General features: G+C 35.8%; 1 protein-coding gene across 3 annotated transcripts in view; it reads right to left on the bottom strand.

Annotated features, from left to right (window-relative positions):
• Nucleotides 1-363: 363 nt before the first annotated feature.
• The window catches only part of LOC123634193 (intracisternal A particle-promoted polypeptide), a 35,407-nt gene continuing 22,665 nt past the window's right edge, over nucleotides 364-13,105 (bottom strand). For 2 of the 3 annotated variants that reach the window (XM_045545530.1, XM_045545532.1), the window contains 3 exons: nucleotides 11,414-11,634; nucleotides 2,196-2,316; nucleotides 364-562 (listed from right to left, as the gene is read on the bottom strand). In XM_045545530.1, the coding sequence (XP_045401486.1) occupies nucleotides 369-562; nucleotides 2,196-2,316; nucleotides 11,414-11,634 (536 nt within the window). In that variant the 3' untranslated portion in view covers nucleotides 364-368. Of the gene's footprint in view, nucleotides 2,317-11,413; nucleotides 11,635-13,105 lie in introns of all 3 variants that reach the window. The other variant, XM_045545531.1, reaches the window with a different exon arrangement.

Raw genomic sequence — 13,105 nt, 5'->3', positions numbered from 1 at the left:
AGTACTATACGAACTTAAAACTTAACCCGAATCCAAATTAAATGCATTATGTTCCAGAATAGGAACAAGTCTTATTTTTAGGCTAATTACCTGATTTTACTAAAGAAATGCTATTTTGCAAGTGAATTACATTGTATGCTTCTTTAAGAAAACTGATTTTTAAGTATATTTGATTAAGTGTATTGGGCGGGATATTTAGAAATATATTGGAGGAAGATCACTTTAATAGTTGCTCAGAAAATAGAATTATATGTAAAACTAAATGTGCAAATCCCTAAAATTAAACTTAAAAATTTGTGCAATCCTACTACAGTTTGGTGATCCAGGAATGCTGCTGATAAACTAATCAGTAATACAAAGAGAAAAAATCAAGATACTTTATTAGTACAGTCTTTTAAAAAACAATCTGTCATTACCAAAGAAATAATAAGCATATTTAAACAGTTACCTATTTTCAGGGATCGTCTGGACCTGTTAAACCCAAACACTGATTGTCTTGACGTTATATTTCTGCCACAGTAGTGCAAAACACCTCCCTTCACAGTGCCATTTTCAGTTGGTACTAGACAATAATGAGAATTAAATTGTAGGAGTATTTTGTAAATCTGTTTCGAATCAGAATAGAGATTCTCTGTAACTAGAAATATTAAAGGCATAAGAGTTAGAGCTTAGTCTACAAGTTATACTTTATTTGATATCTTACAGATCTCTACCAGGCATCTGTGACCCTTCAGACTTTCAGAATACCCCAGAGAAGGGGACACAGGGCTTTCTGTCTGTATTACATAAGGTTTTCCTAATACATACGTATATGGTTAAGTTATAAAAGAAAGTATCCTTGTGAGCCAACCAAATATTTTGGATATGAGTGCTATCTACGTACGTCATTAATGCGACCCAAGGTTTTCTTATCTAAATAAGTTGCTGTTGCTTATAATAATATACTGAAGGACATTAGTAAAGAAATGGGAAATCAAATCCTTAAGTCAACTAGTTAAACCTTAATGTATGCAAGACCTTTAATACATGGCTCCAACAGGCCAGTAGAAATAACTTAAAAGTAATGATCATATACATGATGAATCTTCCTCTCAGAACTAAACAAAGAACAATCCTTTGACCGCTTCTCAGGGAGAAAATAATAAGTTTTGAGAAGTAGTTTTGGATAAAGGGGGCCTTACAAATTACACTTATGAGTCAGTGTCTATAAACAGTTTTACAGGTACCTAGAATTCAGGCTTCCCCAAGCCAGGTAGCAGCTTTGTCGTATGGTCATATTTAGCCTTGCCCAAGTATAAGTAAATTTCACAAAGCTGGATAATCTAATAAAATTGCCTCCTCCTAAAGCCAAACAGATACTTTTGGTAACTAGAAAATAAGGAAGAAATTTCTAGGTGCATGCTGCCTGCTGGGCTCTATCGCCCATTATAACATCTTATTACAATCAGGACTGTCACTAAGATCCTCCTATTAATTCCTTACTTGCACTCTCAGGATCAAGACAAAAAATATAAGCAAGCAGAAGTTTTCAAAACACACCCCCTCCTAGTATATCTGCTGCCAATACAAAGTTTGGGGCTAGTGAAAACTCCTGGCATCAAATAAAAGTAGGAAGTTGTTTCCTTGGCTTTTCTGTGTAGGTCAAACTATGGCCATGGAGAAGTACACTCTGGATTGAATCATGAATGTATAGAAATCTTTAAACTCTCATTGATATTATTCCTACATCATATAAAGGTCCTGTTACAACTTGTACTGGAGAAGCTTTAAAGGGGCTATTTTTCAAGAAGCTTTTAGCAAGTAATTTTTACAAATAGAACTCTACGCTTAACTGGACAATTCTAGAGCATAAACAGTATTTCTACTGTTTGTAAGTGTGGCAGATTTGTGTGAGCTCTTTGTTAATTTAGGATATATTTCATATCCGTTCTCAATAAAATTTTTAGAAAAATCACCTTTTAGTCATTTCTCTACCAAACACATGGAAAACACAATAGAATCAGAGGATACTATCACCAAATATATGTCTGCTTTGCAAAAGGTCAGATCTTACATTTTCAAAATGTTCCTTGAGCTCTTATGCTTTATATTTCATAGTACAGCAACACCCCCTTCACAACGACTGGTGATCATGTTACCAATTTCTGTCCATGTATCTGAATGAGGGTTATAAACTTCAACTGAGTCCAAGGTACCTGGGGCCAAGAAATCATGGCTGGAAGATCGACCTCCAGAAACATACAGAAGACCATTGACTGCCACAACACACATGCCTGCTCTTGGCACTTTCATTGAGGCAACTTCAACCCACTTTTCCTGGTTAAGAGAGGAAAAAAAATATGTTAGCAGTGTTATAAGATGATAGTAGAGAAATTGCTAAGAAATCAGATATTCCAGTTCTTTTTACATGTCTAAACTTAAAACTCACAATCCAGTAAGTATATAGAATATTTTTAAATGAACTCCTGAGTAGTCATGGACAAAGTACATTTAGAAGAAAATAATCAAAAAACATGTTTGATTGTAACATATGATCAAGAGATGATTCAGAAATCATATATAAGCCAACATTCCAAGAAACTACGTCTATGGAATACAAATAGGTAACATACTCAAAAATAAACAAAACAAAACAAAAGAACCACAAAGCTCCAAGGAAAAAGAAGCTTATGTGCCAAAGGGCTTTTTAAAGCCTTTAATATGCTAATGAGCCTTAAAAATTTCCAAGAGACTCATTTAGCGTACAACACTTGCCAAATTTATTTGACCATGGAATCCTTTTCCAAGGACCATACAGTGGAGTTAGCAATCTGTAGAACATATTTTCAAAAGGTGTGCTAGATCAAGGGTTGGGAACTATAGCATGTTTTTTTATAGCCTGAGAACAAACAATGATTTTTTTCCACATTAAAGTTTATTTTAAAAAAAAGAGAAGAAACATATGTCAAAAGAAGAGATATTGTGTGGTCCACAAAACCAAAAACATTTACTCACTGGCCTTTGACACAAAAAGTTTGCTAACTCCTGGTATACAATGTACCCTGCAGAAATTTCCATAAGCTGCTATAGCCAAAATGAGTAGTAGTATCCTACTTCAGGAAAAATGTCTATACCCAGAAAACAGGAAAGCTAATAAAGGTCCTAAGAAGTAATTAGGAGAGAAAAGAGCAAGTAGCCAGGTAATAAAAGAATGGATTATAAATCTTTAATAAAGCATATAATTAACAAAGTTTTTAAAATCATAAAAAGTGAACATTGATTATTCATCAATGCTAGAAAGTGAACTTTTTGAGGACAACGGTGTTAATGAGCTTCTCATCCTAGTACCCAGTATAATGCCAGCACATTATAAACAGTCAATGTATGTTTGCTGATCTGAACTTAAATGAAATTCTGAAATACTAAAACTAAGGACAATTCTTTGAAAGTGAACGGCCAGAGTAAATTTGAAGGCGATTTGATCCCGCTGAAATTACAGAATATATCACAAAACTGATATAGATAAAAAAAATAAAAGATAAATATTTAATATATTTGAAGAGATCCATAACTAGGTAAGATAAATTAGGATGCTTTGGGTTATGTTTATAACTAGGGAGAACTAACCTTTGCTCTCCCACATGATGCCCCTTGACAAGAATAAAGGGACCACAGGGCTCACCCCATATTGTTTATCTTTCATTTCTATTAAGGTATTAGAACTACAGTTTGCTTTTGAATCCCATCCTACCTCAAAAAACTCTATAAGACCACAAACATGTTTTACATTATCTTTAGGTCTGGATCTATAATGTAGAACTTTAGTTTTATTGTTCTAAAGAACAATAAAATTTCAGATTTATGCACCAAAACCCAAGGTAACTCATTATTAATGACTTACTTTGGAACTAAAATCTATTCATTTTGTAGCCATATAGAAAAATTAGCAACAGAAAGTGACTTTAAAAAATTCACTTTCTATATTACATAGACCCAAATAGGGTCATACAGAGAGTGAAAGTTTAAACTTTGTGACCAAAGTTCAAACTTGTGACCAAGTTAAAACTTGTCACAAATGAGAATTAAAGTCCTTATGCTTTACAGCAAGAGATGGAAGTCTATTCTGCCACTTCTATTCAACATTGTACTAGATATTCTAGCCAGGGCAATTAGGGGAAAAACTGAAATAAAAGGCACCAAATTTAATCCAGATTTAAAAAGTAAAACAATCTTTATTTACAGATGATATGATCTTACATTAGGAAATCCTTAGGAATCCACAAAAAACCTATTGGATTATCAGTGCAGCAAGGTTGCAGATTACAAGATCAATATCCAGAAATCAATTGTATTTCTACACACTAGCAATAAACAAGCTGAACATGAAATTAAGAAAACAGTTCAACTTAAAATAGCACCAAAAGGAACAAAATACATCAGAATAAATTTAACCAAAAAGGACAAGAAAAACAAAACTTATAAAAACATTGTTGAAACAAACTGAAGAACTAAATAAAAGGAAAGACATTCCATGTTCATAAATCAAAAGACTTAATATTGTTAAAATGGTAATACTCTCCAAACTGATCTCAGATGCAGTTCAATCCTTATCAAAAACCCAGCTGGCTTCTTTGCAGGAATTGACAAGGTCATCCTAATATTCATATGAAATTCAAGGGACCCAGAATAGCAAAGTTGTTATTAAAAGGTCAAATTTAAAGGACTCATACTTTCTGATTTCAAAACTTATTACAAAACTACAATAATCAAGATAGTATATGCTATCTTGTGCTTTGGGAGGCTGTCAGGAGGATTGCCTGAGGCCAGGAGTTCTAGACCAGCTTGGGTAACATAGCAAGACCCCATCTCTACAAAAAATTTAAAAATTAGCCAGGCATGGTGGCACGTGCCTGTGGTATCAGCTACTCAGGAGGCTGAGGTGGGAGGATCGTTTGAGCCCAGGAGTTCAAGGTTATAGTGAGCTACAATCACACTACTGCACTCAGGCCTGGATAACAGAGCGAGACCCTCTCTTAAAAGAAACAAACAAACAAACAAAGAAAAGGAAAAGAAAAAAGCACAGGTGTAAATCTTTTTTTTTTTTTTGGTGTCCCTGGGTGGGCTCCACAGGTGTAAATCTTCATGGCCTTGGATTAAGCAATGGTTTCCTAGTTATGACACCAAAAGCACAAATGACAAAAGAAAAAATAAATTGGACATCAAAATTTAAAATTTTGTGCTTCTAAGAAAGAATACCATCAAGAAAGTGAAGAAAGCCCATATAATGGAGAAACTTTTGCAAATCACATACCTGACAAAGGACTTGCTTCTAGATTATATAAAGAACTCTTATAATCAATAATAAAAGACAAATAATCCAATTTTTAAATGGACAAACTGAATAGATGTTTTTTCAAAGAAGACATAAAAATGACCAATAAACATAAGAAAAGATGCTCAACATCATTAGCCACCAGGGAAATGCAAATCAAAACCACAATGAGATACCAATTTATAACTACTAGGACAGCTATAATAGAAAATTCAAGTAATAGCAAGCATTGGATGTGGAGAAACTGGAACCCTACTACACTGACGGTGGTTATTTAAAATAGGGTGGACACTTTAGAAAACATACTGGCAGTCCCTAAAAAGGTTAGACATAGAGTTAGGATATGATGCAGAAATTCTTTTTTTTTTTTTTTTGTGAGACAGAGTCTCACTTTGTTGCCCGGGCTAGAGTGAATGCGGTGGCGTCAGCCTAGCTCACAGCAACCTCACACTCCTGGGCTTAAGCGATCCTCCTGCCTCAGCCTCCCGAGTAGCTGGGACTACAGGCATGCGCCACCATGCCCGGCTAATTTTTTCTATATATATTTTTAGTTGTCCAGATAATTTATTTCTATTTTTAGTAGAGATGGGGTCTCGCTCAGGCTGGTCTCGAACTCCTGACCTCTAGCGATCCACCCGCCTCGGCCTCCCAGAGGGCTAGGATTACAGGCGTGAGCCACCGTGCCCGGCCATGATGCAGAAATTCTACTCCTATATTCATACCCACAAGAAATAAAAACATGTCTACACAAAAAGTTGTACACAAACCTTCATAGCAGCATTGTTCACAATGGCCAAAAAGTAGAAACAACCAAAATGTCTGGTGGGTGAATTATATTTCAATAAAGCTGTTAAAATCCTTCTTCTTAAAAAAAAAAGTAGGAAAAGAGAAAAAACTCTTAAAAGTTTTGAATGTTTTACTAACCATAAGTGACATAAGAACCATAAAATTCAAATAAGATAATCCTTATTTCCCAAAATACTAATATGTTTCCTGAAACATTTTTTCCACAAGATGTTCCATGAATATCCAAAAAACAAAGCAAAGTGGTGTGGTCAATTGAATTTGAGAGATTTAGCATAAAGGTTCATAAAGTACATTACTGTACTAAATTCTGTAAAGAAGTCCTGTAGTAAAGAAAATAACCAAACTTGCTTTAACCCAGATTTCCCTTAATATAGTTGACCAGGGAAACTCAATTAATTATTAATTCCTATTAATAATACAAAAAAGTATTCCATTGAAATTAATTTGGGAAAAGTTGACCTTATCTATAAGTCTAGGGCATAACACATCTTGTACTTCATTAACCGAACACTTAACACATTGTAACATAATTGTCTATTTATTTCTCTATATTCCTCACTAAAATATAACCTCCTTGAGAGCAGTGGCCTTATATGTTTAGTTTGTTCTTGTTTTCCCTGGTAAAGTGCCTGATCCATACTAAGAAGTCTGTATTTGTGAATAAATAAACTAATGAACAAATACATGACAGAACAGTGGTTCAATAAAGATACAATCTGCCCTTCCCTATCTTTCTGTTCTCTTCCTTCACTAGCATAATTGAGTCAACCCAGTAACTGAGAACATGATGGAACACTGGGGAGTGACAGGATGGATAATGAATGGAGAAGATAGCTAGTGTGGCAGGGGGATTGGTTTCAAGTAAATAAATATTTTAATGACAATGGGAGACAAGTTTTTAAAATTTAAAAAAAAAATTTTTTTTTTTAACAGAATCTGATTCTGTCACTCAGGCTGGAGTGCAGTGATGCAGGTGCGATTATAGCTCACTGCAGCCTCAAACTCCTGGGCTCAAGCAGCCCTCTCACTTCAGCTTCTCGAGTCCAGGACTATAAGCATGCACCACCACGCTCAGCCTGGAAGGCATGTTTTTAATTGACAGGGAAGATATTTATAAACGTGAAAAAAGAGAAGGCCTGAAAGCACCTGGTGTTGTTCTAGGATTGGAGCTATCACTATGAACTCACAGTTTTAAAATATAAATACATAAATAGATACAGACATAGATGAACATGTGTGTGAATACATATATACATGCATATATTTCCTAGCTCTGTTTACTGAGGGTACCTAGAAGCAGCAATACCTTGGCAGCAATTAGTACACTGAATATATAGATCTTGGTTTCTAAATTATTCTTTACTAAAAGAAAATGAAGTTTCTTAGAGAAATGGTTGATTTCAGGGCTACAGCAGAGAAAGTACAAGATAAGCTTAAAATATTTCGGCCAGAAAGTAAAGAAATGCTGAATGAATGATAGGAACATATCTAAAGGACACAGAAGGGATTTCAACTTCCAGCCATAATAGATTGTTACCAAACTTGCCCTCCTGCCAAAAACACCTAGAAAATTAGATAAAATATATGAAACAAAGTTCTCAGACACTGGGCAACAAGCAATACAAAACTGTGATCCTTGAGAAAAAGAAACAAAGTGAGCTCTATGGTCATCTAGACTTTATGCCTGGAAGGGCTTTCTGAAAAGAGGTACAGGGAAGGGGATCCCAAGCAAATCATGACAGTCAGCTGACTTTGAAGATAGAGATCAGAGTTTGCCAGAGGATAAAGGCCCTCTTGAGTCTTTGGCTAAATACTACTAACAATGCTATGGTGAGACTCCATGAGAACAGGGAACAGACAACTAATGGGAGGAGTTATAAGCTGAACAATTCCTAGAGCTCACACAAGGCTAGGTGACATTTTCATTCTGACCAGCCAAAGTGAAGAGACCTTGTTGAACACATGGGGCATTCAGCAGAGATCCAAGAAGAGTCATGCTTTAGTAGTAAAGATAAACTAAACCTAAAGGAAAGGCTACTCTAGACTTTTCCTACAAAGCTTAAAAACAAGTCTCAAGCTGAGTACTGTCACATATGCCTATAGTCCCAGGTACTTGGAAGGCTAAGGCAGAAAGATTGCTTGAGCCCAGGAGTTTGCATCTAGCCTAGGCAAGATCCCATCTCTAAAAAGAATTTTTTAAAATAATTTTTTGGTAAAAACAAGTCTCAAAAAGATTAATCTAATTGTAATAATTAAAGTGCTTACCAAGACTAAACTCAACATTTCTTAAAAGTGGAAAACAAAATCCAAATACTCAGCAACATAACATTCACAATGTCCAGTGTCCAGTCAAAAGTTACTAGACATGTGGAAAAGCAGAAAAAATGCAACTCAAACCAGGAATTAAAAAAGTCAACAAACCAGGCACAGGGCCACATGCCTCTAGTACCAGCTTCTCGAGAGGCTGAGGCAGGAGGACTGCTCATGAGTTCAAAGCCAGCCTGGGAAACATAGCAAGACCCCATCTCTTTAAAAAAAAAAGTCAACAGATACATGACAGAGATGATGAAATTACCAGACAAGGACTTTAAAACAGATATTATTAATTGTTTGAGGCTCTAAAGGAAAACATGAACATAATGAGGAAAGAAACAGAAAATATTTAAAAAAATAGATCTTTTAGAGCTAAAAATATCTGAAATGATAAATTCTATAGAGGGAATTAGACACTGCAAATTGGAAGTTTAGGCCCGGCACGGTGGCTCACACCTGTAATCCTAGCACTTAGGAGGCCTAGGTGGGCGGACTGTTTGAGCTCAGGAGTTTGAAACCAGCCTGAGCAGGAGCGAGATCCCATCTCTACTAAAAAATAGAAAGAAATTAGCTGGAGAACTAAAAATATATAGAAAAATTAGCAGGGCATGGTGGCACATGCCTGTAGTCCCGTCCCAGCTACTCGGGAGGCTGAGGCAGAAGGATTGCTTGAGCCCAGGAGTTTGAGGTTGCTGTGAGCTAGGCTGATGCCACGGCATTCTAGCCAGGGCGACAGAGCAGTACTCTGCCTCAAAAAAAAAAACAAAACAAAAGAAGTTTAGATACTGCAGACAGTTAATGAACTTGAAGACAAAGCAAAAGAAACTATCCAAACTGAAGCACAGAGTGAAAAAAGAGTGGAAAAAATATAAACAGAGCCTCAGGGACTATGGGATAATATCAAGTGGTCTTATATATATGTATAATTGGATTTCCAGAAAGGCAGCAGAAGAATATTTGAAAAAACATGACAGAAAATATTCTAATTTGATGGAAGTAATAATCCCACAGATACAAGAAGTTCAATGAATTCCAATCAGACATTTCATATTTAATAAATAAATAAATAATATAAACTCTAAAAATCATTTAAAAGTCTGAGATTGTCAAACTGGATTTAAAAACAGACCACAACTATAGGTTATCCACAAGAAGTGCAATTTATAAAGACAAAGATAGGTTAAAAGGTAGAAGGAAGTTGTGTGCAGTGTCTCACACCTGTAATCCTAGCATTTTGGGAGGGCAAGGTGAAGGACTGCTTGAGGCCAGGAGTTTGAGACCAGCCTAGGCAGCATGCAACACCCTGTCTCTACAAAAAGTAAAAAAAAAAATTTTGCCAGGTATGGTGGCACACACCAGTAGTCATAGCTACTCAGGAGACTGAAGCAGGAGGACCACTTGAGTCTATGAGTTCAAGGTTACAGTGAGCTATAATTGCACCACTGTACTCCAGCCTGGGCAACAAAAAAAATAAACAGAAAGAAAAAGATATATACCATGCCATGTAAAAACGAACCAAAAGAAAGCTCAGCTACGTTAATGGCTACATTATTATCAGACAAACTAGACTTTAACACAAACATTACCAGAGATTAAAGGGAAACACTTCATGACTGGAAAAGATCAATTCATCAAGAAGACAATAATCTGAATGTGTACACACCTAATAATGTAGCTTCAAAATCTATTAAGCAAAAACTGACAGAAATGAAAGGAGAAACAGACAAATCCATAATTACAGATGGAGATTTAAACACTTCTTTTTTAGAAACTGACAGAACAATTGGGCAAGTTAGACAGGTTAGGGAAGACTTGAACAACACTAAAAACCAACTTGACTTAATGTACGTTAGAACAGCGGTCCCCAACCTTTTTGGCACCAGGGAACCAGTTTCATGAAAGACAATTTTTCCACAGATCAGGGGTGGCGGGGGCATGTTGAGAAGGGAAGGTTTTGGGATGATTCAAGAGCATTATATTTATTGTGCAGTCAAACCTCTCTACTAATGATAATCTGTATTTGCAGCCACTCTCCAGCACTAGCATCACTGCCTCACCTCCACCTCAGGTCATTAGGCAGTAGATTCTCATAAGGAACATGCAACTTAGATCCCTGACATGAACAGTTTATAGGAGGGTTCGCATTCCTATGAAAATCTAATGCCACTGCTGATCTGACAGAAGGCAGAGCTCACGTGGTGATGTCAGTGATGGGGAGTGGCTGTAAATACAGCTAGAAGCTTCACTAACTCACCCTGCCCACTGCTCAGCTCCTGCTGTGCCGCCTGGTGCCTAACAGGCCACAGACAGGTACTCCTCAGCAGCCCCGGGGTTGGGGATCACAGCATTAGAACACCACACTCAACAAAGCAGAACAGAAAATCTTTTCGGATGCACATGAAACATTTAACAAGACAGAACCAATATAAAATATATTCTCTGATCATAATAGAATTAAATTATAAATCAATAACAAAAAAGATTATCTAGAAAATCCACACATATATTTAAATTATTAATAAACAATATACTTCTAACAACCCATTGGTCAAAGAAGAAATTACCAGGAAAATTATAAAATATTTCAGGATAAATGCTAATTAAAACACAACATATCTAAATGTGTGGGATGCAGTTAAAGCAGTACTTGAAGAAAATTTACACTTTCTGTTGTAGAAAAAAGAAGGCCTAAAAGCAATCATCTAAGCTTATACTTTACAAATCTAGAAAAAGAAGACCAAACTAAACCCAAAACAAATTAGAAAAAGGAAAAAATAAGAATAGATATCGATAAAACAGAAAATAGACAATCAATAGAAAAAAATCAACAGCACCAAAAGTTGATTCTTTGAAAAGAAAAAAAAAGAGAGAGAGAAAATCCACAAATGATCAATAACATGAATGAAAAAGAGTATATCACTACAGATCTTAAAGACATTAAAGAATGCCAGGATACTAAACATTTGAAATCATCCAACCTACCTCTTCAAAGGAATATTTTTCTACAGTATGAAGAGCATCTTGGGTCTCATTCCACCCTCCAATAGAATAGATGCAGTCATTGAGGGCAGCCACCCCAAGATATGCTCTTCTGGTTCCCATTGGAGGAAGTGGAGACCAACGCTTAGAAAGTGGATCATAAACTTCAAAAGAACGAAGCTCTATGCCTTCATTGCTGATGCCCCCAACTACATAAATTAAACCTGGAAATGGAATATTTTTGCTCAGATTCTATAGAAAATAAGATACAAATAATGATGAAGAGTAATAGTTGTGTTTTATGTTTGCTGTGCTGGTGCTATTTTTAATCTAGGGCTTACAATATTAGTTAAGAGAAAATCAACTTCTGTCTAGTTTATCACGTCTCACATTTAAACGTGTTATAAAAATTAGGGGAATTAATTTAAAGTGGCATTGAATTTTCAAAGAACTTAATTACACTGTAACAAAATAATCTGTCAGCCAAGGATTTTCTATCTCATTGTCTGCTTGGTGATCTCAGGTTCCAGATCTACTTCTACCACCCATAGATCTAAAAAAAAAAAAAAAACAGGGACATGGATGTTTTTTCCCCTAAAACATGTCATACAGTTAAGCTGGGAATGACACTGTCCTCATTGGTGACAGCCTATATGTTGCTCAGAGGGACATGATATAGAGAATTTAAATTAGAATACGATGTGGCTAGATTAAGGTATCAGAATCAATTACTAGAATACTATAGAATATAACTTACAGAGAGTCACTTATTATATTTGATTTGAAACTAATGGTTCTGATAATCTACAATTATTTTTGAGTCCCTAGTTTTGATCCCCATGGTCCAAAGTAAGGAGTTATAAGGAATGAGATTTTACGAAACATGGGCTAAAGGTTAGTAAACTTGGGTTTTAGTTCCAGTTTTGCCAGTAACCAACTATGAGAAAAGACAATTCACAACTTTCCTGATCTTCAGCTTCCTCATCTATAAATTAGAGTTTGAAATAGGTAATTTCCAAGATGGCTCTCTAACTCTATGATTTTAGGTGGGGAGAAAGAATAATAAATATAAAACAAGTAGAAAACACTGTAATATTAAACAATAAAATATAGTCTGCTCTATGTAATTTGAACATTTAAATGCTAATGGAAATCGGAGACGGTAACCACAAAACAGGAGGAACTTGAGCTGGAAACACAGCAGGCTGAGCTGGCATGGAACAATGGGTAGGTTGCTTCCTACTTCCCAGCTGCACATAAATCGAGTCTCCAATCCTGGACAGAGAATCAGCTTCTATTTAAAAGAGCTTACTACCTACCTCTCAGAGTGTAGCAGACAATTAAAATAATGTTTGTATACCACTTTAATGTGCAGCATAGCATTTTTCAAATTAGTCATGATTATATTCTTTTTTTTTTTTTTTTTTTTAGAAATAGTCTTACTCTGTCACCCAGGCTGCAGTGTAGTGGCACAACCATAGCTGACTACAGCTCTGAACTCTGTCACAGATTATGTTCTATATGGGCCAGGCATGGTGGCTCATGCCTGTAATCCCAGAACTTTGGAAGAATGAGGTGGGAGGATTGTTTGAGGCCAGAAGTTCAAGACCAGCCTGGGCTACATAATGAGAGTTCATTCATCTCTACAAGAAATTTTTAAAAATTAGCTGGGCATGGTGGTGTGTGGCTGTAGTC

Source organism: Lemur catta, chromosome 3 (genome assembly GCF_020740605.2).
Source record: "Lemur catta isolate mLemCat1 chromosome 3, mLemCat1.pri, whole genome shotgun sequence".
NCBI lineage: Eukaryota > Metazoa > Chordata > Mammalia > Primates > Lemuridae > Lemur > Lemur catta.
Note: the sequence above shows the minus strand (reverse complement) of the source record. Positions and strands in the feature narration are given on the sequence as shown.